Source organism: Vespula pensylvanica, chromosome 1 (assembly GCF_014466175.1).
Source record: "Vespula pensylvanica isolate Volc-1 chromosome 1, ASM1446617v1, whole genome shotgun sequence".
NCBI classification, from domain to species: domain Eukaryota; kingdom Metazoa; phylum Arthropoda; class Insecta; order Hymenoptera; family Vespidae; genus Vespula; species Vespula pensylvanica.
Genome location: NC_057685.1, coordinates 8,555,745 through 8,580,856, shown reverse-complemented (window position 1 = coordinate 8,580,856; position 25,112 = coordinate 8,555,745). Strand labels below are relative to the sequence as shown.

Sequence of the window (25,112 nt, the reverse complement as noted above, 5' to 3'; positions counted from 1 at the left end):
GTTACAAATTGATATCTGAAAAAATAATTTTGCCAAAATCATATACATTTAAAGGTTTAGACGATCTATTTATATTCACGTTACTAACAATAGTTTTGGAAATAATCAAGAGTTAAATTCAAATGAAATATTCACGTATTTCCATACCACTCCGACTTTTTATTTACCGTCTAGCAATATAGTTTGATATTGCTATTTAGTTTATTGCCGTGGTCACGCTCGATGCGATGCCACCATCTTCTTCGAAGATAAGAAATATATATATATATATATTATTTTACAGAAAAGAGAGAATATAGTCGCAACAATCCGCATGACCTATGGATACGTGTTTTAGTACGTGACTTTACACGTCGAGCGTGCGTTGTATCGGTCTTATCGTTTCATGGTATAGCAACGATCGACGACGAAGGCAGTACACTTGAAGTTTTGATGTTCTCGCAATAATATTATTGATCTAACGAGCTTCTCTTATTTGCTTGTCAGTTCGTCGATCCTTTGGTGTTCTTAAAAGGCGCGTGATTTAAAAATCATGATACAGAAATAGTAAGAAAGAATGAAACCGAAAGAACGAAAAAAAAAGAAATGTTTTGCACTTGGTTAATTATGAATTAAAGTCGTTAATTGTGCATTAGTTGGTAGGTAATTGAATCGCTCTTGTTCGTATTATGTCTCGAGCCGCCGTTCCTATTTAGTGATCGATTATATTCTCTAAGCGCACGGTACGAGCTCGTCCGCATTCAATCATGCTACCCAACTAGCTGACCAATTAGGAGAATTCGAATAATCAGGATGAGAGGAATTAGTTTGGGTAATATGTTGAAGCACGCGGATTATTATTAGGTCGCAATCTGTCTCTCGGGAGATTCGAAATTCAACGGAAGTACTTACTCGCTTCAATGTTTTTGCGAGCAAAATTATAACGTTCGAATCGATGATAATTATTGGATGGAGAATTATATTTTAGCAAATTAAATTAACAAATATTGAAGATTCTTTATTATCTTATTTCAAATCCGATCTTTTTTATTTTACATTCTGTGATTTGCTATTTGTTAACGATAAGAAAGATTATTTTGAAATAAAAATAACGAAAACAAAAAAAGTTCATTTCTCTTTTTATTAAAAAATGATTACATTTTATAGTTTATCGCATATAGGATAAAGTATTTTCCAATCGAGATAACAAAAAGAAAAAGGAAATTCATTTTTCTTTTATTAACATTTGATTTTTTTACATTTTAAAGCATGTTATGCATTCATATTATCGTATATACGTATACATAGGTATATGAAATAATAAGATTTTCTATTCGATGTACCATGATATATCATTTTACCGTATTCTGACATTGGCGGTTGCTTCTATCGCTCACCTCGAGAATATCTCCGAGCCCTGACACGATCGATAATGGACAATGCACCTCGTCGTCCTTGCGGAAACATATTACGATTCGCATTCTGTCTCACATACTAGAATAGGAGAGATATACCGTACGACGAAAATCGATGCATTTCTATACATGCACTCAGAAGAAGAGCATATATTGTAAAATTGATCTTTCCTTTTATAACAATTACTTCGATAACCAGAAAAACCGTTTCGAAGGCGTAAATGCTATCGTTTGAAGATTAAAGAGAGGAAGAGAGGTGTTTTCATGGCCGTAGCCTATCTCAAAGGCAAACAGAAAGCAAGAAAGAGAGAAAAAGAGAGAGAGAGAGAGAGAGAGAGAGAGAGAGAAAGAGAAAGAGAGAGAACTTTCCTCATGCGAACGATGACGCTTAGCGTAGCGGAGCCTCGGTTTTGTAGTGTATTCTACATGTACATACATCCATCCATACATACATACATACGACATATGCGTCGACTCGCATACGGATTCACGGGCCGGTGAATGCAGAAACGGCGCGTTTCAGGAGAATAGTAATAACGTTGGTGCCGTCGAGGAGAGTAGTGTCAGGACGGACTGGAGATGGAAAAAGATAGAGAATACGCGCGTACGCGAATCTCTCGTTATTCTTCCTTGGTATTGTAACTTACGAACAATCCCGTACGTATACGTAGATGCGTGTCTATGTGTATATGTATAGAAAAGTATAGTAAAGTGTTGTAGTGGATGGATGGACATAGTGGTGGCATAGGTGGAGAAGCCAGAGATCACCGAGCGAATCCGTTTCATTGTCGTGCGAGCTTCGCTCGCGATCGCTCTCTTATCGATTCGTCTCTTTATCTCTTTCTTTTTCTCTGTCTTTTTCTCTCTTTTCTTTTATCTTTTCTCTCTCTCTCTCTCTCTCTCTCTCTCTCTCTCTCTCTCTCTCTCTCTCTTCTTCTTCTTCTTCTTTCCTTCTCTTTTTCTCGATATCTCATCCTCGTTAAAAGTTCCAAATTCGAAGACGACAGTGAAGAAGGAAAGTTTTGTAAAAGAAGGCTAAATAAGACGATAAGTGCAAACATTCTTCGTTTGGCTCGAATGAATCGACCGTGCAGAACGATACGATGGGGTAGGTCCTGTCTTGATTTATGTTTCCTTCCTATTCTACCGCTATTACTACTAAGTCCATCAAGGACGTTATTCGCCTGAAGGAAATCCGGGCTACAAAGGTAGTTGTGGCAGCTAACGGATGACCCGCTGCGTTTCCAATGGAATTTTCGTAGTTCGAAGAGAAAGCGTGAGGGTTTATGCTTCGTCTACGAGCGAATAGAAGAGGCAATGTGAATTTTATGGTACGACCTCAAAAAGATGGAAAGTGAGGGGAACTAAGACAGTCTTTTTTTGTCAAACGTCTTTGATCTCTCCAGTAAGTTAGTGTTCACAGTGTGAACTTTTCTTGGAGTTCGTCGAGTACATCTTTAAGAGAGTGTTCTTCGTTGTTAATTTTTTCTTTCAAGTGCAAAGAAAATTTTCTATTTTAATTCGGTTAGTATTAATTCATGGCACGTTATACATTTGATTTAAATAATGAAAATTGTAAGTGTTGTTTCCTCATCGAATTCATCGTAATACATTTGTCCTCGGATGTTTTGCTTATCGATTATGTTCGTTACGCAAGTGATCGCGTCGTTAACGAATCGTCTCTCGATTGCGAAATTAATTGATTATTTTATATCGAAGTATCGATAAATCATCATGGTGCTGACGTCTAATCAAACAGTTACTTTCATTGAACACGAGTACGACGAAGGTTTTGATCTATTTCTATTATTCTCGTGGATAGATAAGGGAAGATGAAATTTTGAATTTTTATCGATCTCTGTGCAAAAGTACGATCACGATCTTTGTCGCTGTGCAAATGACACTTAATTAATGAATCTTACCTGCCAATGCGATAAGTATGCGACCGTGGAATATAATCGAAGTTTTTATCGAAGAAACGAGAATTATTGTTACGGAAAGAATGGATGGTTGGTACGTAAAAATAATTATCAAGTTGAACAACGATGAAAAGGCGTAAATATCGCTTTGTCGAGATAAATGTAACCTAAGTGTAAATCTTTTTCTATTAATAGAATAATTTTTAAATAATTCTATACACCCATCTTACAATGTTGTAATCTTCGTACGTATTACCTGAAAAAGAGAAGGAGTAACGCGGCACGTGTCAATGTCACGTGATACGAAGCATGACCGAGAGATTTCTCATTGGTATTTATTTACTTCTCGTATTTTTCATGCATTTTTGATCAAGGAATAAGTTAGATAAGTGCGTTAAAGGAACAAGACGTGCGTACACATTTCTAATTCAGTTTTCTAATTTCTTTTTCAATTTATGCTACTTCGCGCGTAAAGAAACGCATCGATCATCGAGCTCACGGAACGACTTTACTTTAAGTTTCGTTTCGCTTCGGCTTTAGAAATCGTAACGTTTTCTTCTTAACGTTTCAAGTATCTCTCGATAGAATTCTCGTTGATCGTGTCGTTTTTTCGCGTAGCTTTCGACGAGACATCTTTTTAGTAATAATAACGGGGTATCATCGATGAAATATTCATTTTGCGTTGTTTCCGTTCGTTCGCCAAACGTGACACTTATGATTCTTTACTAATACTCTAAAGAATAGAAACTTTTCAGGCCATTTCGTCGCGAGTATCGAGTTTACATAACGTTATTAACACATGAATGCAATTACAACATCGTTTCTCTGACCGATGCACGCACTCTACGATGACAATGCACTTGTGTCACGAAAACCGTTTGAAAATAAGGATTATCAAAAAAAAAAAAAGAAAGAAAAGGAAAAAAGAAAAAGAGCTAATAGAGAGCTAACGGTTAAACGAAAAGCTAAAAATAGAACGTACAAATTAATTCTCGAACTTGTGCATTTTTTATTCTTCTCTGAAAAATGTTGCATAATTAACGGCTTTCACAGCATACTCCAACACAGGATATGCCTTCAAGCTTGGCGATCTATTGATCGCTGGAAGTCGATGATCGATAAGAAAGAATAGTACGGTAAAGTGCATAAAAAGAAAAAGAAAAATAGAAAGAGATATTCTGTCACACTTTGTTACTTTCCTGCGCTTTTCTTTTCTTTCTTTAACTCACTATCTGGAACGTCATGTAATTTCGAAATCATACATTCGTACGTTTTATTTCATTTTTTCCTGACAAAATTAATTATCAGTTAATATTTTTTATACCTATAAGTTATACTTAATTTAATATAGCTATATATGCATATATATATATATATATATATATATATATATTTAAAATTGGGTTATAGAGGATTAATTTAATCGAATTCATATAATTTATGCTCTAAGAGATGACAGTCCACGCGTACGTGTGCAGTAGTACAGGTGCGGTAATCAATTCCATTGAAATTACGACAAGTCAAAGTTATGCGACTTGTGACGATCATAAAGCATGTGTTACGTGCGTTGGATCAAGAAAGACACCGTTTTCTCTCTCTTTCTCTCTCTCTCTCTCTCTCTCTCTCTCTCTCTCTCTGTCTCTCTTTCTCTATCTTTTTCTCTCGGTCTCTTTCTCTCTTTTTCGCAGCGTCGATACACATACATAAATACATACAACGTGCTATCTCTCTGAAGCTGCTACTTCGGTCGACCTAAAATTTCGCGCTCTCTCGTCGATCTAGGCAAGACTCCCGTGAAACACGATAATAGATTTCGGTTTACGCTTTCCGTCCGAGTAGTTATTCGAGTTGAAATCTCTTCTTCTTCATTACGTATCTTTTCGAAATAACATCTCTTTACTTTTGCAAATAAAAAGCAAGTCTAATCGATCGTATACCTACGTTTTCATCAGTTTTGTTTTCCTTTGGAAATGTTTTCAAACATTTACGATGCAAAACTAAAAGATATTCGATTATTTTCTGCCTTTCTCGTGAACTTAATTCATCGTTTAAACAATTTCGAGTTCATTTGTTTTTAGACACGATTACGGGAAGCTCCGTATGTTTTCGACATAGCGGAAAGTTTAACAAATATTATCGGACAATCAATCAAAGTACTTACATACATATAACAAAATCAAAGTTTAGCATAATTGAAATTTAACAGAATTAGCTTTGAAACTTCTTTCAGATATTCATTTTGAATCTGTAGGGTTCATATTAAAATCTAAATGTGTATATTTTACCGTTTTGTATTAAAAGTTAAATGCGTGTATATTTGGTCGTGTAAATGATAAAATTAATAAATATATATGATTCATTTATTAATTGTATCATTTACGCGGCCAAGTAAATTGACTTGAAATTTATATAAAAAGTGAGATTATTGATAATGAGATTTTACGAGTGATCCCAGTTCGATCAGATTTTTTATTTTAAAATGACAGTATTTACATTTATAAAATATAATATATACAAAGAAAAAAATTCAAAATCAGCAGGAATATTTAAAATAATCGTAGCGGAATTGTTCTTCTTCGACTACGATATACTTGCGATGTTATTGGTTTTTGTCTTTCGAAAGGTTCTTAAATATTTACGGTGCAAAACTAAAAGATATTCGATTATTTCTACCTTCCTCATAAACTTGCTTCATCGTTTAAACAATTTAAAGATCATTTGTTTTTAGGCACGATCACTACAAGTTCCGTATATTTTCGACATAGCGAAAAGTTTAACAAATATTATCAGACAATCAATCAAAGTACATCAACACAACAAAGTCAAAGTTTATCGTAATTGAAATTTAACAGAATTATCTTTGAAATATTCAAAAACCCATTTTGAATCCTCACTTGTATTAAAATTTTATGTGTGTGTACATATCTGTTAATTCTATTATCTAATTCTAAATAAATGACTCGAAATGTATATAAAAAATAAGATTACTCGTAAGAATTCGAGAATTTCGATTGAATCGGATTTTTTATTTCAAAATGGAAGTATTTACAATTATAAAATATATCATATACGGAAAGAATTCGAATTCAGCAGGGATATTTGAAACAATCTTTGCAAATTCTTCTTCTTCGATGACGATATATTTGCATTGTTATCGTTTTTTTTTGTCTTTCGAAATGTTTTCAAATATTTATGAGGCAATGTAAACGCTGGAGGAAAACTAAACGATACTCGATTCATTTTGCCTTCCTAGCAATACCTTCATCGTTCAAACAAGTTTTTTTTTTCTTCTTATTTACCAACGAGTCAGGTATTTCGTACTTTAGTCAAGGTTTTTAATTAAAACTTCTATCAACTTCGATACGTTTAGTCGAATTCAAGAGGACAAGTCAAATCTCGACTATGAATATCGCGATTCGATCGATGCCTCATGTAAGTCGATGTAAGGTCAACCGGGGTGACGATGTATGCGATTTTTTTTTACCATTTCACAAGCAAGGCCGTGTTATCGAGAATCAGTAGTCTAATACAGAAACGATGTTTTCTTTCTTTTCATTGAATTCATTGATCGATCTGAGATTCCGTTATATCGTGAATCTAAGTATACAGCATACAGTATACAATATATAAAATATATAAAGATAAGATCGAAGATCGATCTCTAATGCGGTCAATCGATACGTTAAATTATTATTTATTGATTCATTGTTAGAAAAAGTGATCTCTCTAGAATAATGAAGAAGTTGCTGGTTAATTCTTGGAACGAAATAATTACTTATTTTATACGAGCTTGTCTAACGAGCAAGAATACAATTTCATTTTTTTTTTTTTTTTTTTTTTTTCCCCCTACAAAAACTTGCAGATATCGATACAAAATACGCACTTAAACCAACTTTCAAGAAGATCGTTAAAACCATAATTTATTATCGTTAAAAATAATTATCGTTAAAACCATAAGTTTTAATTAATAAAAGATAGCAATCAATGTAATTAAATTTATTGATGTAATAACATGTTGATGTAATAACATATATGCTGTCCAGAAGATAGAGAAGAAAGGGATTGATGAATATATTATTTATCGCAAATACGAATATACGTTATCCATAGAATTCAGTTAATAACCAGTTTAGTTGATAAAAAAAGAAAAGAGTTCATATCAAGAAGGAATTATTCGGATGTAGACCGACAAAGGAGGAGGAGTAATGCAAAGGGGTTAACATCGCAGTCTTATTGTCTCTTACGAAGAAGATACGGCGGCTGGGTGGGCGGTTCGAATTGGTACGAATTGAGGCCTAATGGAATAAACTTACACGCCTGGCCTGGCCTTTGCTCGCAATGCCTCTTTATTCCGCTCACGTTTTTCTTCCTTTGGACGACGACAAAGACGAAGACGAAAACGAAGACGAAGACGAAGACGACGACAACGAAGAATAAGAAGAAGATATAAAATCATTAAAAAAAAAAAATGTATACACCTATACAATCACAATTCTTGTGACCGTGACATTTTGAATAGATCGATCGATTGATATCGTCGTCGAAAAAAAATGTTTAGACGCGCGATCGATATTTAGAATAACAATAATAACAATAATAATAATAATAATAATAATAATAATAATAATCATAGAGGAATCGTACTATTAACGCGATGGGAAAGTTCTCAAGGTCATACGCGGAACTGCGGCTAGATACGTCACACGGTATATTTAATTGCTCGGCGTAACTCGCGCTAGCGAATACGTGAGCAAGAAGAAAAACGATGTAATTCGAGTTACTCTCCACGGTGTGGTGGTAGACGCATCGGCGAGAACTACCAAGGAGTATGGCGATCATCGTTGAGAATATCGTTTTTACGATGTTATACGTGCATTTAGATAATAACGAACAATTTCGTACTTTAACAATACTAAATTTCTTAAATATGTACGATGATCTTTACTTTTTTCAAGGACAATCTAACGAATTTAGGTCGATTAAACGTATGAGAGTTATAAAAATGGTACGCTCAAAGTCTGTTTGGCTTCTTAAATAACATAGCGTTTATTGATATGACGAAAAACAATTATTACGTAACATATCGTATGGTTGCAACGAACGACCTCAAATCTTTGAAAGTATTGCAAAGAAAGAGTCAATGGAACCCTGTTATTATCGAGTTCGACTCTGTTATGAATGTTCACAATGAGTACATTCTATATTCATGAGAATTTTAGAAGTACTTTTCGCATAGTCGCTTTTGTTCATGGAGATATCGTATAAAATGAGGAAGAAGTGGTACCAAAATGGCGGATGTGTTAGAGACAAGATTATATACGCCATTATTGGAAAAACGTTGGCATCGCGAATACGTGTTTAGGAAAAGAAAAATATGTAGATATAATATTACAAGAGTGGGTGAGATTTGCGTGCTAAGGGGGTTTCGAACCGAGGCATAGCTGTGTTAGCTAACCCAGTTCTCAGCTCTAGCGCCGTCCAACAGGGTCGTCGTCGGTGAACGCACTCTCCTCCAACTCTTCGTATCTACCCGGTTCTCTTCGCTTCAGGCAGGGCATCGGTAACACTATTATTAGTACTGCTCTAACGTATCTTCTCTTTCTATCTTCCTATTCTAATCCTCTCTCTTTCTCTCTTTCTCTCTCTCTCTTTCTCTCTCTCTCTTTCTCTCTTTATCTATCTATCTTCTTCTTCTTCTTGTGTATCCGGTTGCATTACGAAGATGCTACGCCACGATCGAACAAGTCGCGATGCGAACGATTTATCCTCGGGTACTACCTCGATTAATCACGTTATCTATTTAAGTCGATCGTAGACGACTGGTTCATAAGTCTCTTTCTCTCTCCCTCTCCCTCTCTCTCTCTCTCTCTCTTTCTCTTTCTTTCTCTCTACATGATAATTACGATAAGTTGAATTAAACAACTGACATCAGTTTGATCCAAGCAAATCTTTGGATTCATGCTGATGGTTAAGTTGCTCGGAAATTTTGAAAGAGTTTAAAACTATTTCGTTGTTAGTTCGAGGAAATTGCGAAATTTATAGATTTTCTTGCGTACTTGTTAAATTGTTTGGAATATCTTGGAGATATCTCTTCGTTTCGACAACGTCAATTATGCATGCTTTACGCGTGAACGAGAAGCTAGAGGATGAGGAAGAAACGAGTTACGCTCGTTCTTACGCAGGAAAGAAAGAAACAAGGAAAGAAGGAAAGAAAGAGAGAAAAGAAAGAAAGAAAGAGAGCAAGTTGAGGGAGAGGGAACGAAATAGTACAGAGACAAAAGTAATGCTTCGAGGAAGGTGGAGTGGGAAACGTCGTTGACGAGAACTAAAATTAAATTAACCAAGTGTTGGAGACACTTCTGATTCACCTCGGCACCGAGGGTTTTATTTGGAGATGGGCCAAGGGCAACGGACTCGGCACGCTGATGATCTTCGGGTCAAACTGTTACGATTGCCCTTGAAAAACACGGCAAATTTTTAGGCTTTTTTAGGGTCTCGAAGATTTTTTACCTTTGGGAAATTAGGTATACGATGTTATTTGATGGAAAACAAATATTCCGTGGCCGCTATTCCAATAACGCTGTTTGTTTTTCATGATTTCGTTTCGAAAATAGGTCGGCTCTTTCGTTTCGTCCAACTAATAATTTTATTATTTTCAAATAACATATATACAGGCACACAAACGTACACGTTCTCACGAAAAAGTTCTAATTCATTTATTCCAGTAAATAAATCAAATATCCAAGTGAAAATTTAAGATATTAATAATTACGGCAATTGAAGCTGCTATATATTTAACAGAAATAAAGTACATAAATTTGATAAGAAATTTTTTATTATGGTATCATATTAACACGAGATAGCTGGTACTTAATTGTAGGAAATACGAGAAGAACGATACGATCGTTAATTCACGACAAATTTTGTTTATCTACAGAAGGTCAGTTTTATAAATGGCCGACTTTTACCGATAAAAAATATCGGCGAAGTAATTATGCGCGATAAGGTTATGCTCAGCAAAAATCCGTGAAATTGTATATCTACTACTAACATAAAACTTTGTCTGGTTACAGAACGTAGGAGAAAGCCGTATACCGTTGCCACGAGCGGCTCGACCATCGTTTTTTCCCAAAGGAAGAGTTTTAGGAGGAACAAAAATCGGTACTAGTCGTCGTCGATCACTTGTCCTTAGTTGTTTGCAATCTGTGAACGCGGAAGACGATATTTCAACACCTAGCCCAAAGTGTTCTACCCGGGCTACTTCAACTCCTTTGTCTACAGGTAATCGCTCGAAGTTATGTAACTTTTTTTACCGATAAGACGAATACGTGTTCTTTTTCTTTTTTTTTTTCGAACTGAAACGAATCGTTTTGTAAATTTTGTTTTTTTTTTCTTCGTTTCAGGGAACACAGGGAACGCGATTTTTGCGATATCTCCTGTGTGGGACATCGAAGAAAATGATGTGCAACAGTTGGTCTATTTGAGCGAAGAAAAGAGCAACTTCTTCAGGTACGAAGCAAGGTCATCGGTTGGTTTTCTCGATAAAGTTGTGTTCATTGACATAGGAGAAAAGGCTGGGTTCTCTTAAAATTTTGTCAGGATATAATCTATATAAGGATTGTGTGGAGTCTTTCGTCTATGGAAGATTTTTAAAGGCATGACAGATGGGAATTATCTCATTGTATGATTTTTTTCTCTTTCTTTTTTAAGAAACTCGAAAACAATTTCATAAACACTGCTTCTTAGATAATTTACGTTAAATTAACATATTTTACGAGAGTTGTTTCTCGTAAACTACTACGTAGCTACGTTAAGTACTTACGATAAATGTGCATTTTCATTTCTAAAATTAGACTTCGAATACTTTTCTTGTTCGTTTATCATTCGTCTCGCTTCTTGATCAACGCTTGTTATTACCGTTGAACGAACGGGGACATGAAAAATGAACGAAAACAAGGCGAATCGTATCACGAATGAACAAAATCGTAGACTCCTACCAGTTTCATAATCACCTTTCAAACGTATCACGTTTTTACTCTGATTCAGCTTGCTCGAAACCACTGGCACGTTGAACAGGATCGAGGACGTCGGCGACAGCTGTCTCAGAGATGTCAACTTGAGTTCCTATAATGACAACACATCCGGTACTCCATCGCACTATTTGATGCTAAACAAGCAAAACTCTTTCGAACACGACGAGAGTCTTGGTATATTGACGCCTGACCAGATGACCGACTTTACGGTCGCGCTAGAATGCTCCAGGACACCATCCTGCGAGAATCTTACTGGTTCCGGAGGTTCAAGAGTAGCTCTGACTCGAGCTTCAGCCTCAAGACCGTCGGTTGACGCTGAACCGACAGAAGAAGGTTCGAGCGAGCGTACACCTTCGCCAGAGGAACTTCCACTGGATCCAAAACCTGCTGAACCTGCGAGAGGATCCGTAGTCCCGGTAAGCTTCGTTACTTCGGTGACTAGCATCACCAGTTTAGAAGCTGGCTACCAGGGCGACGGTGAAAACTCAAGGCCAGCTAGTCGTGGGGCTGATCCACCCTCCGTTGCTCCACCACCAAATTTACCAGCTCCTTGTAGACAAGATCCTATGACTGACTCGGATTTCTTTACCGAAAGTGATGCCGATGCTCACGAGGAAATTGTACGTGGTGATAGAAAAGCACAAGTGATTGATGGGACTCTATTTTGTGCTCCTGGAGGACGACGATGTCCCAGTTTCACTGGCGAGGAAATGGACTCCAGTGGTATTTATTCGGATCTTGATAAAAAGCAGGACGAACGTCACGTCCCTGGAGAGGCGTTGGATGAAAACGAGGATCACACACCGGATACCGTTGATACCGAAGTTTCACAGAGAAGTCAACCGTCTCCCGTTAAACCAGAGGCTACTCACGTGTTTTTAGATTTCGTACAAATGAGTCCACGAGTAAGTCTCTCTCTCTCTCTCTCTCTCTCTCTCTCTCTCTCTCTCTCTCTCTCTCTCTCTCTCTCCATCTTCAAATCCAATATAACGCATAGATACGTATTTGCAAAGTTAATGACCTTACACATCTATTTCTTTTAGGTTTTGACCACTTTAGATGTGTCGAACGAAGCGGACACGGTATTACAAACTGCTGAAATTACGGTGATCGAAGTTAATAGAGCAAATGACATACCTAGAATAAAATCTTCGAATAAAACAGAATCGAGTTCTTTGAAGAAATACAAGATGCCGAAGAGAAACGTCGTTTCGAAGATTAAAGCGATGATCGAGTCCGGCCCAAAGGATGAGGCGGAGAAGGAAGCTAGGCGGTCTCAACGATCTCAAAGGAAAGGAAGTCGCTGGGATGCGGTGATGAGTAAGATCGAGGCTGGTAAAAATGAACAAAGAACGAGATCCTTAAGAAAGGAAGTTAAATCCAGGGTATTACAAGGCCTAACCCAATCAACGTCTCCTGGAGCAGCGTTACAAAAAGTTACCGACGTGGATAATAACAATAGCAAGGATAAAAGGTACAAAAGGGTTTTTATTGGATATATTTAATGTAATATATAATCGATATTCTATTTCAACTCAATTTACATTTCGATATCATTGTACCTTAACACACTCACCGTCATGTTGCTCACCGGAGACCGTCATCGAGCTTTTCGTTACACGATTTTTCTTCTGTTCACGTCGGTAGAATTAGATGGAGGACGAGCGAACAAATATGTCACGCATCATATTTTTGTGCAACTCGATACTATCATTCAATTCGATATTCTGTTCTTCCTTTTAATATGATATAATCTAAGTAGCGTTAAACATCTGGCAAAATACGCTTGGCGGTAAATGTGTTAATGAAAAAACACTTTCATGTAAAAGTTCAACGTGAAAATGATTTTGATACTGAGTAATTCAAATCTGATTTATAGAAGAACGCGTGGAAGACAAACGGTAAAGTCACCTATGCAAGAGACAGCTAGAAGCTCGGTTCGAAGTTCCATGAGCGATCTCAGCAGTGCGCCCAGTAAAGAAGCTCGTAGTAAGTCAATTAACTTTCATTCGCTTTGCTCTCGAATTGAAATCGTCGGTCTCTTTCCTCCCCTCGTTTTTTCTCGTCACCGGCAACGCTGGTTTCCCCCCTTACAACGACTCGTTCATACCTAACAAATCCTATTTACGGGAATAAACTCATCGCGCGGCGCCGTCTCGCTCGTAATGGAAAACTTAGGCGTGCAGAGGAAAATCTCTCTGATGAGTTCCTGGAATTCGTGCTAAGAGGATATTTCAGTAGCGATATTTAAATCGCGTTAGACATACATGAACGATACTATAATGATGATAATCGTAATGCAACATCTCGAAAGGATTGAACGTCTTGTTGATACGATGAATGGAAGTCGTTTTAAATCATAACAACGTTTCTTCTTACTTCATGTACCATTGCAAAAGACAGTGAAATTACAGTTCGGATTCATTGAAAGTGATCCAACAAATGAAAAGATTTTTATAGCATTGTAATTATCGTTTATCGTTACCGATCATTAATTATGAACTAATAATTCCATCGCAGCATATTAATGATCGAAGATACTGCGTAGAGGCGCGAGAAGCTATTTCGTGCCGCTCGTAAAATGTGTTACACCCGTGACGTACGTTTACGCGTTCTTGGAAGGATCGAAGAGAGGCGACGAGAGTTATGTCGGCCGGTTGTTAGCTTATGTGTTCCTATCGCAGGCATCCACATAGTGGGGAATGAAAACCGGGCTATGAAACGGGATAGAAAGGCTTCGAGAACGAACGTCTGCTGCTTGAATAAAATACAATGAAAAGTAACCTTACGATCGTCCATTATTTCTAATATCGAGATCTAAGCGATGAGAATTGTATTTTATTTGTTCTTATGTCATCTTTCTAAATGATTAAACGCAATAACGAGTTTCGACATAAACAGTTATATAATCTAACGCCATAAATTTTTAATATCTGTACCGACTGTAATAACGTTCTATCGTGTGTACGTTCTAAACAAAAAAGAACTAACATCGTTAGTATATTTACCGTTGCCTTTGTTATCCGCGAGTGTCTTTTATTACCGTTTCTAATGTCAGCTATTATCAACTTATTAATGGAAATTTACTTTCTTCAAACTATTCGTGTGGGTTACTAGTTTTACGCTTTTTAAATTCATTTCGAATTAACGTACTTAGAAATATAGATATGTTTGGAGGATTTTGTAATTATTGATATTTTTGGACACTCGTAGAGAGCAAGTTAGCAACAAAGGCTCGATTCTGTCGTCGATACAAAAGAATCATAATTCGAGGGAGTCTTCTTCTGCGCATGTCACGCGTTGTTCCCTCATCGCGTACATTTTCGCGACAAAGAACGGTACAGGCATCGATACGCGTACTCATCGTTGCCGACGGCCATGTCTGTTTACGACGATAATTTCGGCGTATGGTCCGTCGATGCCGCATTGCGGTTGAAAGCTTGAAAGAAAAAGGGCGTGGAATGACTTTGGTAAAACGAGGGAATAAAAGGGGAGATTAAACCTTCCCCTTTCCAATCTCTTCGATGCCAACAATACTAACTCTTGGCACTTTATTCCTTTACTTATTAAACAGCGTTGCAAAAAAGTAATCGAAAGCAATTGTTCTTTAGGAACGACTAAAAACATTCGTAATACTAACTAACCACCCCCTATTATCTTACCTTTAATCCATACGTCGTGTCCTTGAACTTTGTTCTCCCCTCGATCTAAGAACACCATCTTCGTTTTTATTACTTGCCATTAAATCTAACAAAATCCTCTCGCATATACGACTTTAGCAAATTTTATTCTCACATACGAGAATTATTATTTATAACGAGTATTATTATTAATAACGTGTGAATTTAATAATAAAATAGAAATTTATATTCTACTCTTTTATAAAAAAAGATATATGAAGGAAGTAATGAAAGTACAAAGAAAAATGAACGTCTGAGTTCGCAGACGTGTGTATGTACGTGTGAGAGGGTCGATCGGGAGGGAAAAAAAGAACCACTATCGTCTAGCAGACGATCCCTTTGCAAGATAAAATTCTCCCCAGACATCGATACGAAATCAACGTAGATACGTACGTTCGAAACGGTTAGACCCTTGACCTCTGATTTCTTTAGGGCGGCGGCCGGTATAAGGAACGTATGTAGTTACGTCAGAAGAGAGGGTGAATCTGTATTTTTGCTCGGCGAGCATGTGCGTCATTTGCACAGAGAGGGTGGTTTTCTATCGACCCGATGACTGGTGGCGCGTCTCTCGCGAAACTCGGCCACGGAGGTTGGTGCTGAGGGTGCTGGAGGAGGAGAGGTAAAAACGGGCGCCCCTCTTCCGGCGCCATTGGATAGTTTGCTTTCCATCGAAGCCGTTCCACCGGATGGAGGAGGCTGAGACAGCATCCAGTCGGCAGTACTCGGCGAGCATCGTGCACGCTCGGACGTTGCATATATGCGCCTCTACTGTCTCTCTCTTTCTCCCTTGTTCTTTCTTTCTCTCTCTCTCTTTCTCACTCTTTCTCTCTCTCTTTCGCACTTCCGGAGCTCTCATCCTCTTTTTTTCGTTCACCTTCCATCTCCACCGTTCCTCTTGACCGTTCTTTCTCTCCGATCGTTTCTCATTCGGGTTACCGGTATATCGAGAATGCTCGAAGTTTGATCACAACGTTTGAGGCAAGAGAAGATATTTCAACCGGCAAGGAGAAAAACGTGTTTTTTGTGTTTGCCATATCGTGCAGTTGTTGTAGTTAAAACTGATATTAGAACGTTCTTCCCTCCCTCCCCCCCCCCTCTCTCTCGGTTTTCTTAAGGTGGTAATTGAGAGGGTTCAGGTCAAGTCGCTGCTGCGTTCGAAAGAGACCGTTCGTTAGCATGTCATTATGACCTCGTTCCTATTTTTCTTCGTCGTCATCTTTCTTCTCCGATGGTTTTATTCCGATAGTGGTATATCACCAGTTATGGTTTACTACAAGTTCAAATAAATTTTAATTCGCTTTGATTTGGACTTTCAACGAGTACGTGATCAACGGCGCTGTTCTCAAGAAATTCGCTGAAATCGATTTGGAGGCTGCGCTCTCTTCGTCGCGAGAAAGGAAAGAAGAGAGTCGAAGCACGCTCGAGGGACTTTCGGTGTTAATCGAAGAGAGTTTTCTTTGGCGAACGGTTCTCCTTTACGTTTTTAAAATGCCATCGAGAACGTCACGGAGTTGGAAAGAAAACGTAGTTAGGAATTCGAGCTCTGTGTTGCTCGGATCATCGAAATTACGAAATCATCTGAACGTTCTGCGAGTTCTTTCCAAATTCGATGAAATGAAGCGATGATAAGGAATAACTACGATCGACTCCATATATGGAAAGTTTGAACGATCTTTGGAATTCCTTTCCTTAAACGAAGAAACGCATTTATTGCATTGGAAATTTCCATCGTCGTAGCAGGGAGATCAAATTGATCAAAGAAGAGGAACAAGTGTATTAGTTGACTATCATCATCAAGAAGCAACCAACGGAACCTTCGACGAGCCGAACGTGAAATGCATACTATAGAGAGTTCCTTTCCTGTAATAGCGCGCGAAGAAAAAGTCTTTAGGAGGAATGTTTGTTCAAAAGTTCAAGGTTCAACAGCAACGACAACAAAAGTGACGACGAGTAGAAAAGAAAAAGAAAAACTATCGTTGATTTCAATAAGAGAGATAAAGAAACGGAGTAAGATATAAGCTGGCAGAGATAGAAGAGATCAAGTCCATCGTACAATAGCTCTTATTGATTCATCGAAGATCGAGAGGATAGATCTCTTTTGGAATTTTGTCCTGGGGGCAAATTTTCATCGCGTACAGATTATCATCGAGTTGGAGACAAGTACAAAAGAAAAGAGAGGTATATCGAACGATCGAAGAAGAAACTTTGAAATCGTAGGACTCTTCGTACGTTTCGAGTAGTCGTACTCGAAGAGGAGCACTCGCGGGTCAACGGCACTCCTGGTTTATTTCCGGCATTGCCTTTCCTCGTCTTCTACCTTCTTACTTACTCTACGTACGTGCGGCACGTTCCTTCGTCGGAGCACGTTTGTACTCCTCTCGCTTGTCTCACTCTACTCTCTTTCTCTCTCTTTCTCTCTCTCTCCTTCTCTCTCTTTCTCTCTCTTTCTCTCATTCTATCAACCGGCAGAACGGGCAGGTGCACCGAGTAGCAGAGAACCGACGACCACGTGCGTTTCCAAGGCCGACGAGCAGCGGTCCTGCGCCACCACCGCCGACACCACCACTACCAACCATCGTTGGAACACTCCGATCTTACCTACTTACGCAACAGAATCAGATGTTAAACCTACGACGACGGGTGGACGCGCGACGAATCCGTTCAGTGAAAGAACGAACGCTTTGGAGTTATTTATCTTGAAAGATCTGGCAAAACAGAATGTGATCGTTGCTGTGCGTGAGTGTGTGCGTGCGTATGTGTATGCGTGTGTGCATATGTGACATCCGATCCGTGCTTATAACTTTGCGTTTTCTTTTTTTATTTGACGTTGAAAAAGAAACTTTAAGCTGAAAATCAAAAGAGATATGGAGTAAATTCGTTTTCTTCGGTAATACGGATAGAGGATCGATTTATAAATAGGGAAACTTTTTTTTTTTTTTTTTTCGTAGAGAACGAAAATATTGAAGAAGAGAATTTTTAATTACTTCGTTCAATGTTATAAATCAAAGAGAATGAATAGGAATCGATTTATAAATTGGATATATTAAAAATTGGAGATATCAAAATATTAAATTAAAAAAAAGGATTGCCTGTTGTTTCGTTTAAGGCTACAGATAAAAGAAAAATGCAGGCAAAATTGTGCGTTCGATTGGAAATATTCGCGATCCCAAGTTCGATCGATTCCGAAGCGATTCTTGAGTTCAACCTTCGAGAAAGGATCAGGTGAAAGTTTCTATCGCGGATCGCTTTCCTCGCGATGGAGTATCAGTGAAGGGAAAATACATGCCTTCAAGATGGGACAGCAAGGATCGAAGGGCAGGCCATCACTTCGGACGGATTTCGTGAGGGATTCGACGAAGATGAGATTAGGCAGCTTTAAGCGAGGTAGAAAATGCTTACGGTCTTCACCTTTCTCTAATTTTCATTTTTTAATTAAATTTCTACTTCTCCGATTAAAAGACCTCGCGACTAGATTAAATTGCTTTTGTTCGTATAATCTCTTAATTAAATTCCACATAAATTATCTTTTGTGTATTTTTCTTAACGTTAACAAAATAACGATGTTAGTTTAATTAAACGACTGAAAAATCGTTGGATGTGCAATTTGCAAAATATTTACTTTTCCTTTTTTATTCTTGCTATTTTATCAAAGTCGAAAGATTTCACGTGGCTAATATAATCCATGTTAAATAATTACTAGATATTAGAGATTCGAAGGACAGGAAGATATAGATAAAAACGTGTTTATTGTTTTCAACAAAAATTCAGAATTTTTTTACATCTTCACACGTGATCCTTCGTGCTCCGTTTAACATAGAAAGTTTCGATATCCATAACGAACTAGTTACATTGCACGAATATTCATGGAATTGGATGATAGGTCGAGTGATTTCTCTAGAGATCAAAGTATTTTAGGGAGGATCAAAGTTATCCCACTTCTACTGAATGACCGAGTTTCTCTCCCATGCTCTTCCCTCTTGATGCAGTTAAATCGGGATGATTGGAAAATGGATGGCGCATGGAGAATAGGGAGAGCAAAAATTAGCACATATTCGATTTTGTTCAAAAATAATAAAATATATTTTTAATAGAGATTTATTAGAAAAAAAAAATCGTTCGAATGATACAGCGAATTACTTTCATTACAACACAATGAAATTTAATTAGACGTCATGCTTTTTTCTTCGTTCGATCGATTCATCCTTATTGATGATAGGCAAGAAATCGAATTAAGCCGAGATATAATATAATAATAATATATTTCTAATAGAGATTTATTTGAAAAAATCGTTTGAATGATACAGCGAATTACTTTTATTACAACACAATGAAATCTAGTTAGGCGTCATGTTTTCTTCTTTTTCTTCGTTCGATCGATTCATCCTTATTGATGACAAGCAAGAAATCGAATAACTCGGGATACAATACAGTAATATCGAGATATAATATAATAATAGTATATTTCTAATAGAGAGATTTTTCTTAGAAAAAAAAAAAAAATCATTTGAATGATACAACGAATTACTTTTGTTATAAAACGATGAAAGTGAATTAAGCATTTACATTTTTTTTATCTTCGTTCGATTGATTTATCGATGTCGATGATAGAAGTGAAATGGAATAAGTCAAAATGCAAAAAAGAAAAAAGAAAAGAAAAAAGAAAAGTATAGAGAAAACAAGCGAGAGTACTCGAAATATGTGTTATTGTTTTCAAGGATCAATGGTTATCCCACGAGATCAAGTCATAAAATGGTGAAAGATCGTGGTGTACGATATAAGACCAGTAGCGAAATAATGTCGTGAGAACGTCGCTCAAGTGTGTCCCGTTCATTCGTTCATTCGTTCCCCAGCAATAGCCTTCCTGCCATAGTCGTCTCCTCCTAAAGAATTTTATTAGCCTGACATAATGGAACTACACTCGCATGACTTTTTCTTTCTTTTTCCGTCAAGTGTGAAACTGGTCGCGCATCGTCTGTATTATTCTTTTCTTTTCTTTTTTTTTATTATGATGGTTCGCTTTTTAATCGACTTTCTAGTGACTTTGAACAAATAAAAGAGTAATAAACTACTTCTAAAACACTAGACTTCTTTTAACAACTTAATATATCTGTATATGTATGTATGTATGTATGTAGGTATGTGACTATGTACGCACATACATTATCATAGTTCTTTTTCTATCGTCATGGTTGTTCGTTCTTAAATCAACTTTCTAGTGACTTTGAACAAACGAGAGGAGAATTTTTAGAAAACCCTAGTCTTTTACTTTTTTCACATGTCATATAATATATCTATTTATATATTTGCATATATACGTTATTTCTCCGACATAGACTCTTTTATTTCTCTATCCTAGTGGTTCGCCTTTATATCGAGTTTTTAATGACTTTTTTATTTAGAATTTAAATGAGAGGAGAATTCTTTTTAAAATACTAATCCTCTTTTCATACGTAATATAATATATGTATGTATATACGTAAATATATATATATTATCATAACGTATCTTAGTTGAAACGTGTATTATATATATATATATCGATATATTTCGATTACGATAACTTTGCTTATGATATATTCGAGAAGCAGACGAAATGTAAGTTGCTATAAGAAGTTTTGTGTCGCGAAAGTATGTGAACCTCTAACGACGAGCCGTTATATGTACTCGTTTAGAAGGTACTCCGACCACTGGTTGCTGGTATACATACATATATTATAAACCTTTTCCTTTTCTCGTTAGCAACGTAATCGACATACGGATCGACGTAAACTTCGCTTTGCTTGTCGTATCGGCTCGTCGAGCACAAGATCCGATGATGCGCGAAAAAGTGTTAATCATTGCAAACCGATAGGATGTTCCAGGTCGATAAGTTTCACGATCGTTTCTCATTAGATCATTAGATATCGGATTTAGTTTCCTCTTTTTTTCAAAAAATATTAAGGAAATCATGATAGGACGATTGGATTAATTTCTTTTTTTTTTTCTCTTTCTTGTTTTTTCTTTTTGTTTTTTCCTAACTCTCAATGACGTTACGATCTAACGTTACGATAACTTTGAGATCATAGACATATATTTATTTTTAAGTCATTTCATTTTTCTTTCTCTACAAAATTGTTGATTAATATCCGAAGTACAGTTATTTAATATTTGTTAAATGTTTAATATAATTTAATTATATTAAAAATGTTAAATTATTTAACTTTTTTAAACCCAACAAAACTTGAGTTATAAAGGGTTAACCTCTTTCGACTTAACGCGTTTCTCGTCGCTTACGATTCACAAGGTTGGGCGATCGAAGCGAGATATCTTATTTCATGTTTGCCTTTACAGAGAGATCACCGACGTCGGGAAGTTCACCAAGGAGAATTGTGGCAAACGGTCGTAGTGGTCAGCAGGGCCGAGTCAATAGTTTTCAAGAAAAGAAAAATTGTTCTTCCGTAGCGACGATCAATCTTGGTAAGTGTAAGCCACAGGAGAACAAAAGGAGATGTGTGCGTATGAGAAAAAGAGAATGAGAGAGAGAGAGAGAGAGAGAGAGAGAGAGAGAGAGAGAGAGAGAGAGAGAGAGAGAGAGAGAGAGAGAGAGAGATGGTTGATAAATCGAGTTGATAAATTTACGACGAATTTATATACGTCGTGTTCGTCGATGAAGCGCAGAGACACAAGGCTAAGGGCAATGTTGCGTACTTCCGGTTGGAGACCCAACACGATCAAAGCGGCTTCCCTTTACTCTTAGTTCACGCCTGAATCTATGCAACCATTTGTACGTGTTTGCTTGTAAGACAAATGGTAGGCATCATTAACGGTGTTCTTTCGATTGTGCGTTAATAACACTTCTCATCATTGGACTTTCATATGAAATTTGGAAAGTATTTTGTTGAGGCCTGAAGATATTTAAAAGAAGCTTGTAAAATTATATCGGGGAACGTTTCGAATTGAAGATGTAATCGCGACAAGCGTTGAATTAAATTCGTGTTAGTATTCGTTTTTGACGATCCGTAGAAGGATTATTTAAATGTGACATTTTAAATATATTATTTAACAAGGATGAAAGTAGGATCAAAACTATTTCGTAGCATACATTGCCAATATTTTATCCTTGTCAATATTAAAACAGCAAAAAGATGTTAAAAACTTTATTGTTAGAAACCTTAAACGTTAAAGAAACATTTTGGATATTTCGGAAAATTTGGAATATTTAGAAAAGTGTAGGAAAATTTATGAGCAAAGCTATTTAGAAAGAACAAGAATTTTTCTAAGAAGTTTTTCTAAGAAATATTATATTTATATTTTTAATCTCTCGGTACCCATCTCTTTGGGTTTTATTTTAAAATGTGAGTGATGTTCATGGCGCATTATTACCAATCTTTACTTCCCCTTTTTAAAAAGAATTTGCAGGTATACGTTGTCCCATAAATTTTCCCGTAATCTTCTCAGGGAAGAGAAAATCCTTTTTTAACTATAGGACAGATATATCTTCTTTCTTAACTATTCGACAATAGTGTAAAAACTATGGATTCTTTTCTTAACAAGAGACAGGTCAAAATTTTAACGGTACGAGCCCTCACCAACGTTTCGACGAGGCCAAACCGTCTCTCCTTACCTCCATTTGTAAACCCAATGTTGCTCGCTCGCGAACTACCAGCAAACAGTTCTTCGAGAGCCGCGAACGAGCCAACACACGCATCGTGTGCGTCTCCGCGATTGAAGAATTCTCTACACTTGAGCTTTATGAGATAGAAAGATAGAGAGAAGGAGAGAGAGAGAGAGAGAGACAGAGAGAGAAAGCTTCTTTGGGAGCGAGTAACAGTCAACCAAAATATTCCACGACAGTGAGAACGTGATTTGTGAGCTGACTTGTGTGACAGGGATACGTGATCGGCATTAGTGATGATTGAAGTACCTCCGAATGTGGGCAACGTTCGCGCGGGGCGATCGAGATTGTCGAGCTCGATGCACGAACTGCAACTTACAGCCGACCGGAACCAACGCAGCTTGGTTTCTTCGTATTATAGTATGTGCATCTTCTCTTTTCTTTTCTTTTCTTTTTTTCCTTCGTTTCTTTCCGTTTCTTCTTTTTTTTCTTCCTTTCTTTTTTATACGTTGATTCTACCTAGCATACAAATGAAATTGATAGTATGTATTACTCGTAACAAACGTACACGTTGAATATTTATATATCTATGTTGTAAATCATATTTTATTTGTCAATTGGTAAAATGTTACCATTTTGGAATAATCGCTGCTCGTCAATTTTAGCCAGTATACAAATAAAAATGATAATACGTGTTACTTGTAACTAACGTATTCATTGAATATTCAGATGTCTCTATGTTATAAATCACGCTCGTCAAGTGGCAAAACATTAAAGTTTTGAGTGAAGTATCGGTTAAGTACAAAAAAGTCGTGACATTACAAGTCCTTAAATAGATAAATCTTATGTCGATTGTAAATAAACATTCGAGAGAAAGATCGAATTAGTTCCAGTCAGTTGTTTATATTCCCGAAGAGCGCACGTTTCGAGACATGGTCCAAGGTATTATCGGTCGTATTCGTAATTACGAATTTGTCTGATGTATGGAAAATTTCTTTCTTTTCGTACGACGGTTTACATTTAATACAAAATTTTTTATAATTTCAAATCAGTTCCTACAATTTAGCATATTTTAAGTAATCATCATCGAACTTTCTCTTTTAGTTTTATAGTTACACAATACAAAATCTGTCGAAGTTCGAAAAAAATCATGAGAGAGAGAGAGAGAGCGAGAGAGAGAGAGAGAGAGAGAGAGAGAGAGAGAGAGAGAGAGAGAAAGAAAAGAAAAGAAAAAGAAAAAGAAAAGGAAAAGAAGAAAGAAACAAGTAGAATTCTCTCGTAATTACACAGAGCAACAAATTTTCTCTCTTATTCTCTTGATCGATCGGTTCGACTCCCAAGAAGATCGAGAGGCTCGATTATTTGTACACGTCCGATCGGTTATACGTCCAATTAAGTTCGCGTTTAATGGTACCGTTCTCGATCAACCTGTCAAACTACTCTCGCTGCCGCATTGCATTTTCGTTTCATGATTTCGCGCGAAAACTCTTTTGAAAACTCTTCTGCTGTCAACTTTTAAAATAATTTTCTAAATAAGGAAGTACTTACGTGGAAAAGAAAAATAAAGGAAGGAAGGAAGGATGGATGGAAGAGTAAAGGCGTGACGACTCAAAGTGTAGCGTCAAAGACCCGCACCTTTTTATCTTATACGGGCGATAAAACGGTTCACGCTGTTACGGTACTCGGAGAAGCTATCATCGTTACACGACTCGCAGCAACTACCGGTTAACTGTTGGTAGTTCGGTATGCTCTCGTTAACGTCGAGTCTTCTATGTTGCAGAAAAGAGCCCGACGGCGTCGCGCAAGCAACCGATTACGAGGAGATTAACGGCCAACGTCCCTGCCAAGCAACCATCACAGCAACGGCAGCAACAACAACAGCAGCAGCAGCAACAACAACAACAACAGCAACAGCAACAGCAACATCGTGCCACGAGACCAACAGAAAAAGGTATATATTCATCAGGTTAAAAGAGTTAACTTAGGATAGAGATAACTGAGGACATTTTTGATCCGGCAAATCTGGATATATGTCATTTATTTTCATTCGAAGTCAAATGAGTGAAGATTAAATATTTTTAATTAAATGAATTAATCAAGGGAATTATGATTTTTAATAGTAGTGAAAAACGTATGATTTATTTATTCTTTTAACATGAGAGATATATTTTTTGTTTTTACGTTGTTATATTACATGGTTTATTCACGCACTGTTATATATTAGTGCAAGTCCGATTGTTCTGTTAATAGTAATAATAGTTGGAATATGAGATTAATATTTTTCATATATACAATATATACCTATTTAATTATACGAAACAATTATGTTAATATTGTTTTATGTAATTATTATACATTTAAAAATTTTTATAATTATATAAATCTTTGTTACGAATTAATTAATTTTCTTCGGTTAACGGATTGATATTTTTTTCATTACTACTTTTGTTACTTTTACTCGAGCATCTTCCTTAGGTCGTCCGGAAGTCGAA

The 25,112-nt window shown here is 36.8% G+C and overlaps 1 protein-coding gene and 1 long non-coding RNA gene across 6 annotated transcripts in view; both read left to right on the top strand.

Annotated features, from left to right (window-relative positions):
- The window catches only part of LOC122632693 (pinin), a 41,847-nt gene that overhangs the window by 8,625 nt on the left and 8,110 nt on the right, over positions 1-25,112 (top strand). For 2 of the 5 annotated variants that reach the window (XM_043819824.1, XM_043819850.1), the window contains 7 exons: positions 10,387-10,594; positions 10,717-10,822; positions 11,360-12,251; positions 12,390-12,820; positions 13,226-13,335; positions 21,357-21,482; positions 24,401-24,571. In XM_043819824.1, coding sequence (XP_043675759.1) covers positions 10,387-10,594; positions 10,717-10,822; positions 11,360-12,251; positions 12,390-12,820; positions 13,226-13,335; positions 21,357-21,482; positions 24,401-24,571 — 2,044 coding nt within the window. Of the gene's footprint in view, positions 1-1,958; positions 2,028-2,554; positions 2,726-10,386; positions 10,595-10,716; positions 10,823-11,359; positions 12,252-12,389; positions 12,821-13,225; positions 13,336-21,356; positions 21,483-24,400; positions 24,572-25,112 lie in introns of those variants that run through there. The other 3 variants (XM_043819833.1, XM_043819841.1, XM_043819860.1) reach the window with 3 other exon arrangements.
- Positions 22,952-23,816, top strand: LOC122632771. The gene is made up of 2 exons (XR_006327945.1): positions 22,952-23,040; positions 23,725-23,816. It is a non-coding gene; the product is annotated as an uncharacterized LOC122632771 (long non-coding RNA).